The following is an 18,868-nucleotide window of genomic DNA, read 5'->3' on the forward strand; positions in this document are numbered from 1 at the left end:
TGACCACGCCCTGTCCACAGTGACCTCATGGAAGCACTAGGACAGGGCACTCTGTTTTGACCTGTGTCTCACAAACCGTAAAGCCTATAACGGGTGCACAGCAAGGGTCAATCCGCTTCAGGATTTTGTGCCGACATCTGCTCTTCATTATTTCATTAGCTAGACCATGTCTTGATCAGACACTTGTATATACACCTGCCGCAGACTGCACGTGTATCCTAAAGATTTTACTCTGCTGAAGTACAAGAGTGAACCAGCAGAATTTCTAGAGCTGTCAGTAATTCATTGGAACAAAAACCAGCTTGCAGACTGGCCGTCCAGGACCAGAGTTGTGCACCCCTGGCCTAGAAACATTTTTTTTTTTTTGGGCAGATTCCTTGAATCATGCAGAATCCAGCACCTGCACATATTATTTTTGAAAAGCCTATTTTCTTCTGACTTCTATACCATTTGACTGATTGCCATGACTTTTGGGACTCTCACAATTTTTACACCTTTAATGGCTTTAGATGGCACAACTCCAAAGCATTTAGCCAGACCACTCTCACAATGTTTGAGGTGAATGCACGTGAACAGGAAGTTATGTATATGTAACTGAATGCTTCATGCAAATGTGACAATTTTTACGCTCTATGGTGTCATCTTCAGGTGAGGAATGTTTGTGCATTTTTTGACCGTGGCATTCTTTGGAATTGCAAATACGACATCTACTGTATATATTCAATAAAGAGAGGAGAATATAATGTATACAGTTGTTTTCCACCATTCAGAATATTGCATTCCATGGCCGAAATTAACTCCTACAATACCAGTGGGCCAATGTTCACAAAATACATGATTCTGACCCTTGGTAGTACGCTGGTGAAAAGTCATCAAAACAATTTATGTGATCCAAAGCAGTCTGCCACAATGCACTTTCAAAATTCGTCAGGAATATGAGTAAAAATCGTTACATGATGCGTAACCTCTGAATAATGCATGTGATCTGGAAAGTGGATTGACCAGGGTTGTCACTGGATGGTCGCCCTGTTCATGTATACAACACATGTATACAACATGTGACTTGCACGTGTTAATCCTACCATGTCAACCACTCAAAGGAACATTATGGCCAATAGGATTCCTATGCCAATGGTGTTTAGTTCTTTCAAGAGTGGCTCGCAAACTCCAGTGGTTACAGGAGGTATTGCAGTTTATTAAGCCTCTAGCGCTAAAAAGCTTATTTCCCCCATTGAAGTCCATTCATAACTATGAACTTAACTTGGCAAAATTATACTATTTTGGACAGCACTATGACATTCTACAGTTCTTCACATGAAGTTTAAATGCAGAACATTAAATATCAGCTGTTTTTGACTGGTAGACACATCTCCGTTTAGTGGAAGGACTTAGTTGTATATGCACATTGTGATATATGTACCGCCGTTAATTAAATATTTAATTGGTGGTTAATCGGGTCAATATTCAATTATCTGTTTATTCGATTGGTCACCCAGAACATGTTATATTTGCAGTTTGACATTATCGTTAGCCCCAAATTCGGAGTGGTTATTTAATGTAATATTCATTCACAAAGATTATTCCACATATTATGGGCCCATGTGAAATTTTGGATCCGTTTCAGCTTTTTCTTTAGTGGGACTCGCACACTATTCGCTGGATCTGTTTTGTGATAGGAAATATATACATTCACCAAATAGCTGACACTCATGAGGTTATGGGTTTCATGTGTTATTGTTCTATTATAATTCTTAATCAACATTCCAATGCCCCTGTGTTGTTTTGTGTGCAGGGTTGTGGCTTAAATTGTACCAAATCATTGTTAAGCATTATATTGAAAATCCACTGCATGTGGAATTGTGGCTTCCATCTTGGCTCTAATTTAATTCCAGTTTTCCGAAATGGCGCAGGATTGAAAGTGCACAGAAGTACGATTTTTCCCTTGGTCCTTACAAAAATGGCCGGTGGCGTGGACATTTCCTGAATGAGCTATCGTAACTTCCTGCATTGCTTCTTCCTTTGTCTCTACTTGCTTGGGTTTCAGAACGCAGCCTGGTTATTTATTTATTTCCGATTTCTTTTTTTTATTGTATGAGGATATTTTTGTATATCCATTTTTCTACGGCTATTGAATGACATTCGAGCCTGATACATACATGCCTAAAAGTAAAGCACCAAAAATGGATGACCTGGACTACAGTGAGTAGCTCTTTTATAATGACGCCTTGCTAGCTAGTTGGCTCATATAATTAAGTGCGAAATATCTCGAAATTGTTTCCACATGAAACATAGCTCGTTAGAGCAACAGCAACTTTAATGTTTCATGTCTCCTTGGTCCTTTTGAAAATCCGGTGGCCTGCTGTCGCTCTCAATACACCACTAACTAGCTAACCTAGCTGGCTAGCTAGATCTCTGCAGCATTTCGCAAGCAAACTAGAGCTAATGCTATCCGTTTAAAGGGCAACGAGCTAGCTAGGCAGATAGGTTGCTATAGATAGTGGCTAGCTTAATGTCGTTTGAGGCTGTTGAACTCCAAAAAAGACAGCTATCGTTGCACTAAGTGCAGTTAAACTTTATGATACAAAATAAAGATGAACACCATTGCTAGCTAATTAATTATTGGGGACGGGGTTGGTTTTTTTTTTAAATGGCGATGTGTGTTGATTAGTTATCTACGTTAGCTAGCTAGCTAAACATAAACCGTCAAGAGAAAGACTGATTTGTGATCTAACGTTAATACATTGTCAAAATACAACTAACTAATTAGAGCAAGCCTTTGAAAGGCTATTGAAGCAGAATTGTTTTGTTTGCCACCAAGTTATCAAATTAGCTGGCTATCTACATTTTTTGTGTAGCTAGTTAATGAATACATATCGCTAACGTATACCACAATGTAGCTAGCTAACGTTAACCTTAGTTGGTTGGCTTTTTGTCAACCTTTAAGGCAATGTAGCTATCATTGTAAGTTAAGCAGTGTTGCAAGCATCGAAAAAGAAATGTAAAAACGTGCTTCATACAACGGGCATTAATAGCAAAGGATGACAAGTTAGTGAACGATTAAAATTGCATGGTATCTAGCAATGCAATCTACACGACTAACATCGGGAATGCAAACACTTCGCTTTTCTACAATGTCAAAAGGGAATAGTTCAGTCGTCCCAGCTGAACTGTGCGCCACAGCACGCCGATAATCCTTTATCAATTCAACTCCATTTTCCTCTCTTTACACTATCTTGTGCTGTCACTGTCACTTTGTAGAATGTCTGGAATGTAGAGAATGTTTTGAACCCTGAGGCGATACTGTAAGAACGATTAATGATTCTCATTTTTGCGTGGTGTTTTTTTTTTCCTTCCTTATTCTTTCCTTAGTGTGTCAGTGTACAGTCAGTCTAGAAGTATCCACACGAGCAGGGCTGATTAGCACAGACCCACTGGCTATCTTCCTGGAAGCCTCTGCATTCCATGAGCACACCGAGACACTGTGTCTCCCGTTTCTGAAACGCATATTTCCGTTTCACCACACAAGAAAAATAGGCACGTTAGGGCACAGGTCACTGAGTTTCTGAGCAGGAAAGAGGGTAGGAGTAATGGCCCACTCTTTGGATGTCCGTGGCTCTAGTTCTTGGCTGGGTTAGAGATACTGTCTCTAGCTAGGGTTAGTGTGCCTTTTAGACCGTACCCAGACTGCCAGAATTTTTCTATGCTTATGCAGCCATATTAATACTGGCAATGAAGAGCCTGGCGTGCGTAATGTCACTGCAAAGATTTAAACACATGACAAAAGTGTTTCAAATGTCACATGTTTTGGTTTGTTTTAGTTATTGCTCCTGTTCTTACTGCCTTGCTCTTCCCCTGCCCTTCTCTCTGCATCATCATCATCCCCCCTCTCCCACATTACTTTCTCTGCCTGGTTCCTCTGTCCATTCCCCTTTGTTTTGCCATTCGTGCTCCTCCTCCTCGTGTTCTCTGCCGCCGCTGCCCCTGGCCCTGCTCCTGCAGTCCCGGTAGACCTGAGCCCGGAGGAGCGGTCCGAGCTGGAGGACATCCGGAGGCGGAAGGGGGCCCTGCTGCTGGAGATCCAGAGGCTCAGAGAGGAGCTGAGGGAGGCCATCATTGAGGTGGAGGGCCTGGAGACCAGCACAGAGGGCAGGTCTGACATGCAGGGAACATCGATCGCACCACACACAGAGCGTGCTCACACACAGAGCGTGCTCACACAAACATCACTCTCATATGTGCACACCAGCACGCCTGATTTTTTTAAAATTTATTTTATTTTTTCAGTTGATGAGGATGATTTAAGCTGGAATCCAGCACAGCAACCTTAAAATAATTGTTTTTGGATAGCAGTCATTAGTATTGCAACATAGGACTGGATTCAGTGTTTTTTCAATGTATGGTTTGTCGTGTTCAGCATTCACTAGCCAAACTGTTTTTGAAGAAAAGGACTACTACTTCCATACATATGTAAACACCCACATATAAGGGAGACAAATAGTACCTCACAATTTCACCAGCTGCATGTTCTGCCTCTTCAGTTCATCATTGTTCTCAGACACTGAATAATATTTTAATTGAAGGTCAGTGTGATATTTAAGGTATGTTAAATGTATCATTTGTTTATTTTTGTTTGCAGTAAAACGCTACAGAAAAATAGGCACGTTGCCATGGGAAGGAAGAAGTTCAACATGGACCCCAAAAAGGTCAGTCAATGGCCTACTGTTGGATGCAGGCAGCAGGGCAGAACAAGAGTGTGCCATGTCCTCCCGTTATACATGTGCAACAGTGAATGAACGCGTTACACAATGTCCAAACAGCATCTCAGTGCCAGGCAGCAGTGTACTAACCTCACATAACCTGCCCTAGTTCTACAGCTGTAGCCCTCTCAAACCAGTTCATGACCGCTGTTTCCTTAGAACTGAGATTGCGGGCAAATTAATTACCTTTTCTTATTGCTTTACCAAACTTGTGCAAGTTTTTGGAACAACAATGTTGGCAGTCACTGAGAGTTTAGTATTATTTCTACCATTTTGGTGTGGAGATAATTATTGTACCTGAACGTAATTTTAAAAGTTGTTATTGTGTCATGAGCAATCTATTAACAGATACAAACATTACGTTCCTAAACCAAATCTAGATAAAGACCCTGCCTGTTTTAGATGTAATCATTACCATCATAAAATATTTCTTTTTCGGTAATAACATTTTCAGAGATATTTAAAACTGGGGTCATGTTTGGCCTCTTTTCCTCTAATTTGAATTTGCATGGAACTTGGACGGGTTGCTGTCATCCCTTGCCTTCCTCCACTGCATAATTTTTCTGTCCTGCTGACATTAAAATCTTAAAAAATAAACCATGTTATTTATATATTGAATGCATGCATGTGAGTAATGGTGTGATGAAACACTGATGACAGTGTCATATTTAAAGATAATGAGAGTTGTGTTGAAATGCTTTCCTTCCTGTGTTCCTCCTGTGTGATGGACACATCTGGCTCTTGCGTTGCAGGGCATCGTGTTCCTAGTGGAGAATGAGCTCCTCCGACACACTCCTGAGGACATCGCCCAGTTCCTGTACAAAGGAGAGGGGCTGAACAAGACCGCTATCGGGGACTACCTCGGGGAGAGGTATGGCTGAGCTGTTACATATTGGCCACTTTGGCCGGTGTACAAAAAAAAAAAGAAGCATTTAAATATAATTTTGTGCATTGCTCTGAATCAGCTCCTTCTCTCCGCTGTCCTTCAGGGACGACTTTAATATCAAAGTTCTGCAGGCGTTCGTTGATCTCCATGAATTCACCGATCTCAACTTGGTACAGGCTCTTAGGTAAGTTTTCTCTGTGTGGATCTTGTGTGTGTAGCTTGTTCATAATGGTGTTTTAAAAACATTGGAACGATGGAACCCTCACCATGATTCGGGTTGTGTACGTTGCACGGTTTTTTACGGTAATCTAGCAGCATTGGGTGTTCATGGTATGATTCTCTAACATGCCACATTCAGAGGATTCTCACTACTGTTAAAATACAGCAACATACTGTACAGTTACTGTAAAGTTACAGGTACAGGTGCTGTACATGCCCTGTAGCTGTGTGTGCTGTACACGCCCTGTAGCTTTCTGTGCTGTACACGCCCTGTAGCTGTGTGTGCTGTACGTGCCCTGTAGCTGTGTGTGCTGTACACGCCCTGTAGCTGTGTGTGCTGTACACGCCCTGTAGCTGTGTGTGCTGTACACGCCCTGTAGCTGTGTGTGCTGTACACGCCCTGTAGCTGTGTGTGCTGTACACGCCCTGTAGCTGTGTGTGCTGTACACGCCCTGTAGCTGTGTGTGCTGTACACGCCCTGTAGCTGTGTGTGCTGTACACGCCCTGTAGCTGTGTGTGCTGTACACGCCCTGTAGCTGTGTGTGCTGTACACGCCCTGTAGCTGTGTGTGCTGTACACGCCCTGTAGCTGTACATGCCCTGTAGCTGTGTGTGCTGTACATGCCCTGTAGCTTTCTGTGCTGTACACGCCCTGTAGCTTTCTGTGCTGTACACACCCTGTAGCTGTGTGTGCTGTACGTGCCCTGTAGCTGTGTGTGCTGTACGTGCCCTGTAGCTGTGTGTGCTGTACACGCCCTGTAGCTGTGTGTGCTGTACACGCCCTGTAGCTGTGTGTGCTGTACGTGCCCTGTAGCTGTGTTTGCTGTACGTGCCCTGTAGCTGTGTGTGCTGTACGTGCCCTGTAGCTGTGTGTGCTGTACGTGCCCTGTAGCTGTGTGTGCTGTACGTGCCCTGTAGCTGTGTGTGCTGTACGTGCCCTGTAGCTGTGTGTGCTGTACGTGCCCTGTAGCTGTGTGTGCTGTACGTGCCCTGTAGCTGTGTGTGCTGTGCACGCCCTGTAGCTGTGTGTGCTGTGCACGCCCTGTAGCTGTGTGTGCTGTACATGCCTTGTAGCTGTGTGTGCTGTACATGCCCTGTAGCTGTGTGTGCTGTGCAGCCTGGTGATTGGTCTGTTTGCTCAGCTATCCTTCCTCCTTGTCCTCAGGCAGTTCCTGTGGAGTTTCCGTCTCCCTGGTGAGGCCCAGAAGATTGACAGGATGATGGAGGCCTTTGCACAAAGATACTGTCACTGTAACCCCGGAGTCTTCCAGAGCACAGGTGCACCATCTCCTCCTGTGTGCTCTTAGTGTGTGCTCTTAGTGTGTGCTCTTAGTGTGTGTCTCTTCTGCGAAAGCAGACCCAGACGGGCTTTCATTATATACCATGAAAAAAAGAAAGAAATAACATCATTTTTGTATACTGTTCTCTAAAACGTAAGATGGTGCTGATGGTAGTTATGTAGGTAGGTTTTCATGACACTAGAAAGTGTTTTAACATGGAGGGTTATTCAGTTTTATAAATGGAATAGCTTACAGTGCTCTGGAGGTAGGCATTGTGGGAGCTTTCGGGTCCACGTTTGACAGGCTGCTTGATGTATTCGAGGCTTATAGTGAAAATGTCAGAACTAAATGGGCTGAATGGCCTGTTCTCATCCTGCTGGTTCGGCATTCAGCACAATCAATCACATACTAAGTCACTACTGGTGCAACACTCTAAGGCTATAAGTGTTACATGCACTTTGCCATTGATCTCACACAGTAAATTCTCAGAGCATCATCAGTCACTTACATGTGAGTAAGCTACTCAACCACACAATGTGGGACATTTCCTTCTCAATGTCTTTTTTCTGGTCTGTGGCCAGATTCCTGTACATGTAGCAACTGTAACGGTCTGCATTTCTGCTGGCTTCTGGCTGCCTTTTTCTTTTCCTATAATTCCTGTGAATTCTCAGTGCATCCCTCTCTTCCCTCAGACACGTGCTACGTGCTCTCATTTGCCATCATCATGTTGAACACCAGCCTTCACAACCCCAACGTGCGGGACAAGCCGGGAGTGGACCGCTTCATCTCCATGAACAGAGGGATCAACGATGGAGGAGATCTGCCGGAGGAGCTGCTGCGAGTGAGTGCCCGTCTGGTTCAGGTTCTGGTTCTGGTTCTGGGCCGGGGCTGGGGCCTCTGGCCCCTTCGGCTGCTTTCTGCAGAGATCCTGTGGGACCCAACCTGGCGGAGGCACGCGCTGTTCTTTCCTTCGGAATGATTCACGCCTGTGTTTCCTCTTCCCCTGTTCAAGAATCTTTATGAGAGCATCAAGAATGAGCCCTTCAAGATCCCAGAGGATGACGGGAATGACCTTACGCATACCTTCTTCAACCCAGACCGAGAGGGCTGGCTCCTTAAGCTGGGTGAGGCAGATGTGATGGCGGCCTCCTGTGGTGTAGTGGTTGTACTGCGGTTTGAAATTACTGCCCTTATGGGGGCCACTTGTATTCTTTTTTTTCTTTTCTTTTTTTTTTTTCCCCCAGTTGATTGAGTAGTTTGGGCATAACTGGGCTAAGAAACTAGACTGAATCTAATGAGCCATATGATTTTACATGCAATTTCTCTTAGAGAGTAATTTGTTATCTACATGCTTGATTTCACCATACAGAACTCCAGACGGGTTTTACGATCCACCTAGTATTGCATTTAGGCAAATTTCTTTGAAATGGCATTCATGAAAATTAGAATTAGAAAGCGTTGTACATGAAGTGAAGTGACTGAATAACGTTTGGTTAAATTGTGAGCATTGTAATGCTAAAGTTAAAAAATATTTGGTGTTATTTAGTTCTGCAATCCCTTCTGTCCTGCACTAAAAACTGATGAATGAGTCAATCTGCTATACCTTTTTTAAATTTCAGAGCTGAAACCAGGCTTACGCAAACTAGTGCCAAAACTGACTGATCTGACGTGGCACAATAGTTTTAGGCACTACCAGATGTGGTCACATGCTGTCACAATCAGTGTCGCTGAACTCGAGACACATTCAGACTGTCTGCCATCAAGGCCTTGGCTTTCCTTAAAAGCTGTGGCTGTTGGCTGTGCTCAGTCATGGCGGATTCCTCCGCTCTCTGTTTGGCGTGGTTGCCAGCGGAGGCAGCGTGTGGTAGCTGCACGTCCTGTAGAGTATACGCCCACCTACAGCTGCAGCGCCAGCGAGCTGACTCGGGTCAGCACCACAGGAAATGCCATGGGAAACCACCCAAAGCCTGCTCTTAGCCCGTCAGCCTGGTTCTGCTCTACACTGGGGAGGGGCAGCGGAAAGTGGGGTTTGCCGGCTTTGAAACGGTGTCATCAAAGGGAAATGGTGCACATGGACATCTGGTGGCCTGGAGCGAAATTACATTCGGTGCACTGTGCTCTTTAACTGTTTTACCCAAATACTCTGTGCTCTGTTGTATGTTTCTCTCCAATGACGACATGAAGACTGCCATGGTCCAATCCAGAACAAAGCCCCATATTTCACATACATTGCTATACGTATCTAAATGGTTGATTACATTTATGCTGTTGACTTTTGAAAAGTAGCTCAGGCAGCACTGCCAGCAGCCTTAACTAAGATTTCTACCAACATTCTTACCTGCTGAACGTTGTTGTGTAGGACCACAGACTTAATCACACAATTAAGCCCCCACATTCTCCACGCTTTATTCTTTTAGCTGTTTGTTTGGACATTCTGCGCACTCGAACACACCTCTTGATTCACCACCTCGATTGTGTCATGGCGGTCTGTACTGTTAGCCTCCTCTTGCATGGCGGGTTCTGTGATCTGTGTGTTACTAATATCTTTGCCGTCTTCTCCCTCCCTCCCTCCCTCCCTCCCTCTCTCCGTCTGCCTGTTCTCCACTCTTCCCAAATTCTGGTACCTGTTCTGCTTCCGTGCGATTTCTGCACTCTGACCCTGCTGCTTCTCTTTAAGGAGGTATGTACTGTTGGACTGGGCCCTCAACAGCATGTTCTGACTGTATGGACATTATTCTGAGTGACAATGATCATGACGGGCAGAAAGTTTTCAGACCCCCCACACTTAATTGTGTTGTAAATTTAATTTAATTTAATTTAAAATTGCGCCGTCGTATGCCTTTTACTCAACAGTGGCTTCTGTTTAGCCACTCTACCAGAATGCTCTGATTGATGGAGTGCTGCTGAGATGGTCGTCCTTCTAGCAGGTTCTCCCATCTCTGCAGAGGACTTTCGAAGCTCTGTTGGAATGACTGTTGGGTTCTTGGTCACCTCCCTGATCAAGGCCCTTCTTGCTCAGTTACTCAGTTTGGCCAGATGGCCCATTCTAGGATGAGTCCTGGTGGTTCCAAACTTCCATTTCACAATTAATCAAATAATCAAAGCTTTAGAAATTGGTTCATCCCCTTGCCCTGATCCATGCTTTGCCACAATTTTATCACGGAGGTCTACAGAGAATTCCATAGACTTCATTGCTGTGTTTTTGTCCTGATATGTAGTGTGAATTGTGGGACCTTGTATACAGGGTGTACATAGGTATGTGCATGTTCAATCAATTCACTTTGCCACCGGTAGACTCCAGTCATATTCTAGACACATCTCAAGGATAATTAAAGGGGATGCACCTGTTTGCTTTTAATTTAAGGACTGCAATTTGGAGTGCCACAGTAAAGAGTCTGAGTAGAAGAATTTCTAACCTTTTTTCACTTTGATTTTATTAAGTGTAGATTGAAGGCAAAAATGGCAGTTTTATTCATTTAAAACGAAATCTACAACACAACAAAATGTGAAGGGGTCTGAATACTTTCTGAAGCCACTGTAAGTATACTGTCTGGCTGACATTAGACAATTCCAACTTTATTAGCTTGAATTTGTAGGCACATTGGCAGTCACTGCAGTGCAGTAAAAATGAATGGTAAATACGATTGCAGTAGGAAATGTCCCCCTGTGCATCAATAGAGGGTTTCTGCATCTCAAGATGTGATACAATGATTATCTTTGGATCTTGTTTTCTTGTAGGAGGACGGGTTAAAACCTGGAAGCGGAGGTGGTTTATTTTGACTGATAACTGCCTGTATTATTTTGAGTACACCACGGTGAGTGAACCTTTTTCATTTTTATGCACAATTACGAATGCTCCATTTCACATTGTTAATTTCTCCTTTTGATAATGTATGATGTTTGATGAGGGGGGCTGGTTGGATGATGGATTTGATTGGAGATTGAATGGATGCTGTTATCTGATTGGATCCTGGATGGATGCTGGATCTGATTGGTGGCTGAATGGATGATGGATCTGATTGGATGCTGGAATGATGCTGGGTCTGATTAGAGGCTGGATGAATGGATGATAGATGTGATTGGATGCTGGATGAATGGATGATGGATCTGATTGGATGCTGGATGAATGGATGATTGATCTGATTCGAGGCTGGATAGATGATGGATCTGATTGGATGCGAGATGGATGCTGGATCTCATTGGATGCTGGATGAATGGATGATTGATCTCATTGTGTCTCTCAGGACAAAGAGCCCAGGGGCATCATTCCTTTAGAGAACCTGAGCATCCGTGAGGTGGAAGACCCCAGAAAACCTGTGAGTAGTTCTGCTTCCCACAATCATCGTAGTCTCCTCATTACAGCACATGAAGTGCATCGATTTTATGTGAAATTAGCCGTCGCAACTTATGACTGGTTATGATAGCGGGTCATATAGGAGAGCTAACCTGCGCACGTCTGTCCCACCAGAACTGTTTTGAGCTGTACATCCCCAACAACCGAGGGCAGCTCATCAAGGCCTGCAAAACCGAGGCGGACGGGCGCGTGGTGGAGGGGAACCACATGGTGTACCGCATCTCCGCCCCCACCCCGGAGGAGAAGGAGGAGTGGATACACAGCATCAAGTGAGCGCTGTGTGTGCGTATGTGTCCGTGCGTGTGTGTCCGTGTGTCCGTGCGTGCATGCCTGCGTGCGTGCGTGCGTGCGATGACTGAGTTAGCGTGTGTAATAATATTATTTCTCCCATTGCTGTCTCCTCTGCAGCTCTGCTGTGAGTGTGGACCCCTTCTATGAAATGCTAGCAGCTCGCAAGAAGCGCATCTCCCTAAAGAAGAAGGAGGAACAGGCGTAAATCATTCCATGTCCCTGCCCCATTCCTTATCCTCTTCCCTCATTCCATTATGGGATAAAAGACTATTACACCATCTCCCAACCCCGCAAAGTCTTACCACCCCCCCCCCCATCCCCCACCTACATCGAGGTAGATTTTCTTTCAAACTTACAATACTTTTTGCTACCCTGTTAAACAGATTGTATATTTGAAACCTGGGCACAATTCATTCATAATGTTCACACTACTGCAGGTGGGCACACTACGTTGGTACACTACATGGTACAACTCGGCTGTACTCCGTCCCTCTGTCCTTTCTCTTGCATAAGTTTGCACCACCATTGCCATGATATGAACTGTGAAAAAATAATAATGTTCCTGGGGTAGCAAAAAGACCAGCCATTGTCTTACATCAGAATCATCATCTACCACTGTACCTTCTGTGCTTGGCATAAGGTTAGGGTGTCTATATCGGCATTATTAAAGTTACAATGCTTTAGTATTATAGCTGTTACGGACGGAAACACTTGGTCATTGCTTGTTCAGTTTCTTATAGTTTACACAAATGAAACGATAGGATATATACCCATCTAGTTAGATTGCAAGCAAATTGACAAGCTATGAAAGCCTTAATTGATCCAAAACGACACAAAAACGTGCATGTGTCTATATATAAAGAATGAATTGGATAAGGGCAGGGAATGTACGTGAGTTGGTATGTGCTTGAAATGGAATTGAAGAAGAAGAAAATGCATTCTGAGTCTGTGTTCAGTGAACACTTCAGAAATGTGCGACTGAAATGTTCTTATGCTATACTTGGGAAATGATGCATTGAGAATAGAGCATGATCACAACGGAGTGGTGTTTGCATGTTTGGCACATTTTCCTTTGTGGACTGATCTGTATGTCAAAACCGATGAATTTTCTGAGGTTATTCAGAGGGCGTTTGTGCTAATAATACTGGCCAATCAGACCAGGCTCTCCATTGTGCCCTGAGACTGAAGAGTTAGCAATGATCTACTGTTTCCTGTATTAGACTGTATTAAGTCTGCCTGCATACCGAATCTAACTGAAGTTAAATCCCATTCTGTGTTATAGTGGGTTAGAAGAAGAAATTGAAATGGCAGCTTATTATGATTATGTATAATTTTGTTTTTTGTAAATACATGCTAGTATTTTTGTTTACGACTTACATGGAAAGATTTAACTTATTGTTTTGTTTTTTTATATGAACTTGGTTTGCATGTTTAAATAAGAACTCGAGCATCTTCCATAGCAAAGAAAACCAGTACGGTGTAGATCCATTTGTAGTTGGTGCCGTTTATGCAAAAGGACTATTAGCGTTCCGTGTTTCTTGTTAATTTACGCGCAGGTTACCAGCACACTTAAGCAATTACCTCATTTATGTTTACCGTTTTAAATGCTTGAATGAAGTCTGCACTTACTCCCTTCTGTAGTTCTCACAACACACAAGTCATATCCTTCACTTTTTACAACACTGAATAGATGCATTCCTTGAAAGGTTTGACTTGAGGAAAGCCAGTCCACGTTTCATACCACAGAAAATTAGACACTGGATTGACTTTAACCAAAACACGGAACACTAGTATTTCCTTTTAAACACTAAATTCGAACTGAAAGACAGACACTTACATGCAGAAGAAACACTGAATAATATACTTAACAATTGCCAACAGCCATTACTGGCTCAAAATGTATCTCTAGCACCCTCTGGTGTAGAATGTATATATTAAGATCCTGACAGTTTTGCTTCATTGTTTGAGTGAGTGTCTCTGCTCTGTGTTGCCCGTGCCAGAGTTTTAAATGACCTGACACCCATCTGGCTGTGGTCCAGGCGGCAGGACAGTTTATTGCAGTGGTGTTATTTTTATTAAGAGGGCATTTATGCTCCGTTGCCAGGCTAGATCAGGCATGGCAGTAGTGTCTGATGGAAGCACAGCACAGTCTCCATTACAGTATGTTGTTGTTAGGTGTGGCAGATGAGCACAAGGCCTAGCGGACAATCACAGATACCAATGCAGTATGACTCATGAGGTTAGACTCGACTACGATATACAGATACATGTCAGTTGGATTGTTAGTGAAGTTCCCAATCTGGGGAGAATAATACATTTTAAACTATGAATTCATAATCCCCAGTCCCCATCCAGTTTCTTTTTTTATTTATTTTTGTTTTCAGAATGGCATTCTGTGTTAAATGTAGCAAAGCAAATGACAGCGGTACAATGGTGCCAGTGAACTGTTATGAAACAATTAAACAGAACTACAAGGAAGGTTTGAACTTTTTTTCATGGAATTTGCTCTGGTTTGTAAATGAAGGGCATCAAATAAATTCTGTAACTTTGAAGTCTTTTTTTTTTTTTTTTTTCTGATGGTCTTGGCCAGTTTATGTTGCTTAACCGATCCTGTGGGTCTGAAGTGAAACTACTGCGTTTATTACAAAGAGCCAGTCGAGGGAAATCTAGACTGCAAGCTGATGAGGTAGTTTTAAATCGGTACGTTGTGTCAAACCTAACAGCCCTTTCTGTGTGACATAGAAGACAGAATTCTGTTGAACAGGGGGATTGGTTATTAAAGCAGTTCCTGGTTACATTGTTTTTTGTGTACAATTCATTGGATTAGGCCGGTCAAACTTTGATTGTATTCCTGCATATCTCTGTTTTTAAGAGCCAGATCAAGACTTGCCAGCAACTACTGTAAAAATGGTCAAACAACTAAGAAACTCAAGAGGGCAATTATGAACAAGCTGGATGACTCCCAAGCATGGGAGGAATAATTTAAGCCATATGTTCTGAAGACAGGCCTCATCTTTATAATGAAAATGTTTCAGAGTGCCCATTACCCAAAGAGCACTGCAAAGAGCCGACCGATTGGGAGTAATGAAGGATGCGGTTGCTCAAACAACTCAAGTTGATGCGCTTTGTGTTAAGCCTCTCTTAATGTAATGCGATGTTTATAGCCTGACATTGTTGCCTTGATATAGTATGGTTGGTCTACCGCTTTCCCCTCACACCACACACCCCATAGCTTTCATTAGCGTTCACTTTGCTGCCTTTGTTGCGGTAAAAAGTTCTTGAGGTATTTTGCCATTATGGCATTTTATGGGTTCTTTCTCACACGTTCCCCATCAACAGTCTGCTTAATTCTGTCCTTGGTCATCATGGGAAATAGAGATTCACTGCCACCTCTGTGTCTCTGCTCTGGGCCTACTGGCCGGTGTCACTAGCAGTGCGGATAATTGGTTCTGAGAAAGATTATCACTAATCAATCTTGTTAGTCCCTTTGTTGAAGGAAATCACACAAGTCACATGCTTGCCTAGTTTGGACTTCATTTTGCATCTTCATTCCACTTCTTTATCATTAACTGCTGAATTCTTTGTTTCAAAAGTAATTATCCTTTATTTGAGTTAAGATGTCCAATATCATTACTTGCACATAGTCATTTTTATTTTTGAATCTGTGCAAAATAAAATTTAATTTGGTCTAAAATACCAGTTTAAACTTTAAGAAGTACCTGTAATGACATTGAATTTCAGTACACCGTATACACCCAGGGTGGCATGGATGGTGCGGTGGGTAGCACTGCCGCCTCACCGCAAGGAGGTCCCCGTTGGCCGGGGCCTCTCTGTGCGGTGTTTGCATGTCCGTGTTTGCGTGGGTTTCCTCCAGGTACTCCGGTTTCCTCCCACAGTCCAAAGACATGCATGTTAGGCTGATTGGAGAGTCTAAATTGCCCATAGGTATGAGTGTGTGAGTGAATGGTGTGTGTGACCTGCGATGGACTGGCGACCTGTCCAGGGTGTATTCCTGCCTTTCACCCAATGTATGCTGGGATAGGCTCCAGCCCCCCTGCGACCCTGTTCAGGACAAGCGGGTTAGGATAATGAATGAATGAATGAATGAATGTATAAATGTATACACCCATTGACCACTTTATTCAGTAGACCTGTCCACCAGCTTGTCAATGCTAATATTTAATCAGCCAATCATGTGGAAACTGAATGAAGCATGCAGACATGTTCTAGAGGTTCCGCTGTTTTTCAGACCAAATGTCAGAATGTGGAAGAAATTATTGTTGATGCCAGACAGGGTGGTTTGAATTTCTCAGACCCTGTTGATCTTTTTGGATTTTCACACACAGCAGGCTAGAGTTTGAAGAGAATGGTGAAAAACAAAAAGCATCCAGTGAGCAGCAGTTCTGCAGACAGAAACGCCTTGTTAATGAGAGGAGAATGGCCAGACTGGTCAAAGCTGACAGGAATGCGACAGTAACGCGAATAACCACACATTACAACTGTCGTACGCAGAAGAGCATCTCTAATACACAACGTGTCAAACCTCTAAGTGGATAGGCTACTGCAGCAGAAGACCAAAAAGTCTGCAAAAAGTAAGGCTAGTAAATACCTAATAAAGTGCCCACTGAGTGTATATTTGCTCAGATATTTTGTTAGTTCACAACTGCTGCACCTTGAATATACCACATTATACAACTTCATTAAGGGATAGATCTAAAAATGAGTTGATTTGTTTGTGCATGATGAGATGTACAGCGGTGGCTCTTGTGTCTGTGGTGCTTGTGAAAGGGTCAATCTCTGTAGCATCACTCGCTACTAGGAATTAAAGCTTTCAAAGATTAGAAAGCCCTGCATTCTTTTGAGGGCAAATGGCAGGCGTTTAGAATTTTTGCTTGCTAGACTGTAATAATGAGTAGGCTTCAGACAGGCTTAAAACTCAGACTCCAATGGAGTTGTCCTCATAAGTTTAGCGACAAACTATCACCATACGTGCTTTGATGGGGAAACATTGGGGTTTGACTAAGCAATACTAGGTAGTCCAGCAGTATGTCTACCTCAATGTTTATATGAAGCCTAATCCTATGATGACCAGCCATTCTGTACTCAAAATCTTTATTTACAAATATCAATACACTTCCAAAAAAGAATATGTGCATTCTCTTTTTACATTTGTTTCAGAAGCAGCATTGCCATGTTGGCTTGTGAACAATCCTCACATAATGAAAAAACAAATGTGCACAATATTTACACGCATAACTACACACACACACACACACACACACGTTACTTATTAAATACGCATTCTTATTCACAATGATGTAAAGAAATGTAACAATGTGAGATCAAGATTCTTTTTTAAATTATATTAAACTATCTTCACATACATGATACAAATTTAGTGTCTTGCTAACTACACTTTGTTGAGTTGTTTACTTCATACAAAATATATAAAAAGAAGTTAAGATGATTCATAAACTTGGCCCAGAATGAAAAACAAAACCATAAGCCTTACATGATACATAAAACAGATCACAGTGACTCGGATAGGATATATTGAACATGGCATTGAGTCACCTGTACAAAATATATGCATTAATAGATGGTATGTATATCAGTATAAGATATAACTAGTTCACTAGCATATTGACATATTGATTGTCATGGCATGAAGATGACTGTTCAACTTGCCAAAACCAAAGAATATATTTGGTAAAAGTAAAACATTTTTGGTTTCTACTTCGATACCACCATATTACCACAATAGTGTTTTGGCTGTATTCCATTAATAAAACTTATTTTCATACTTTAACAAATACAACATTACATTAGTGGGAAAATAGTTATTTTGGTTTGAAAACATGCAAGATTTGTAAGTTTGTAAGGGTAGATGAAGAGTCTTATTCTGAATTTACTGCCCCCTTGTCCTGAGGTTTGCCGCAGCTGCTGAGCTCTTCATGCCACACAGCTACCGACGCCAAAAGCTTTAAGAACGCTTGGGATGTGAAGGGGCAGACCTGCGTGTCTGACAACCACAGGTTAAATCAATGGCATTTATGTGCTTTACAGACATCCCATGATGCGTTGCTCATGTTGTTTTCAAAACTGAAGAACAGAAAAACATGTACACTATCACTGAAAGGAAATGGCGGATGCTGGGGAGACCCACAGTTGCCCCTGAAGAGCTTGTTGCTGCCTTGCATGGCTGTTGGTGTGTGGGTGTGTGGGTGAATGAGAAGCATCAATTGTACAGGGTTTTGGATAAAGGTGCTATATAAATGCAGACCATTTAACATATTTCTGCTACTGTTAGTATAATTGAGTGTGTATGCATTGCTCAGGCAATCAGTATGTGTGTAATTTCATTGAACCAAAAAATGTATTTTGGTGCTTTGCTATGAAGTTTGTTATTATTTTTAAAGTAAAATGTAAATAGTATATTTAACCTTCTAAATTTTGGGTGCCCATATATAAAAATTTAAAAAAAGATTTGTCACATATATTCACATGAAGGCATCCACAATTCCAGTAGACTGAATTGTTCTTGTCCCTCATCCAGCAGGCTTGAATAAAGAGTCCTTCTGAAAACTTGACTTCAAGTCCTTTTAGTTTAAAATGATAAAGCTGGAATAAGATTTAAAAATATTTAAAACACAGAACAAAAATAAAAAAATCACTTATGACTACTATATAACAATACATGTAATTTAGTCTGAATACTATTGTCTTTATTTCTGATACTAATTTAAATAACTAGTGTATTGCCTGTATACTGCTTCTTCTATCTTTGGTGTAGCTGTATTTATTTGTTCTTCATCAAAAACAAAACCTTCAACTACTCTACAGAGCTCTTGCAAAGTCTCATTGACAATGCAGTTCCAATATTTATACAGGAACTGGCTCTGTGATAGTATACTAAAACTATTAAACTATTCATACCTTTATCTTAATAGGGCCCATTAAAAAAAGAATCTGACTCAATTTCATGAGAATGTCTCACTGTCTGTTGACAATTCACGGTAAGCTCTGAATCTAGCTAATAGGTTTTCTAGTTAAACAATCATATTTAGAGGATCCCAATATCT

General features: G+C 42.2%; 1 protein-coding gene across 1 annotated transcript; it reads left to right on the forward strand.

Annotated features, from left to right (window-relative positions):
- Positions 1-1,994: 1,994 nt before the first annotated feature.
- On the forward strand, positions 1,995-14,338 carry cyth2 (cytohesin 2). The gene is made up of 12 exons (XM_061239807.1): positions 1,995-2,199; positions 4,000-4,150; positions 4,637-4,703; positions 5,510-5,628; positions 5,747-5,827; positions 7,027-7,139; positions 7,834-7,982; positions 8,154-8,265; positions 10,880-10,956; positions 11,386-11,457; positions 11,610-11,764; positions 11,904-14,338. Exons 1-12 carry the CDS (start codon positions 2,133-2,135, stop codon positions 11,989-11,991), a joined length of 1,251 nt encoding a protein of 416 aa, XP_061095791.1. The 5' UTR covers positions 1,995-2,132; the 3' UTR covers positions 11,992-14,338.
- Positions 14,339-18,868: the final 4,530 nt, after the last annotated feature.

This window comes from Conger conger, chromosome 1 (genome assembly GCF_963514075.1).
Source record: "Conger conger chromosome 1, fConCon1.1, whole genome shotgun sequence".
Classification (NCBI taxonomy): Eukaryota; Metazoa; Chordata; class Actinopteri; order Anguilliformes; family Congridae; genus Conger; species Conger conger.

Bases quoted from the DNA above. Each gene is read 5' to 3' on its own strand.
- cyth2 (XM_061239807.1), top strand. From the start codon at position 2,133: ATGACATTCGAGCCTGATACATACATGCCTAAAAGTAAAGCACCAAAA. The intron at 7,983-8,153 runs GTGAGTGCCCGT...CCCCTGTTCAAG, and splicing joins TGCCGGAGGAGCTGCTGCGA to AATCTTTATGAGAGCATCAA. The intron at 8,266-10,879 runs GTGAGGCAGATG...GTTTTCTTGTAG, and splicing joins GGGCTGGCTCCTTAAGCTGG to GAGGACGGGTTAAAACCTGG.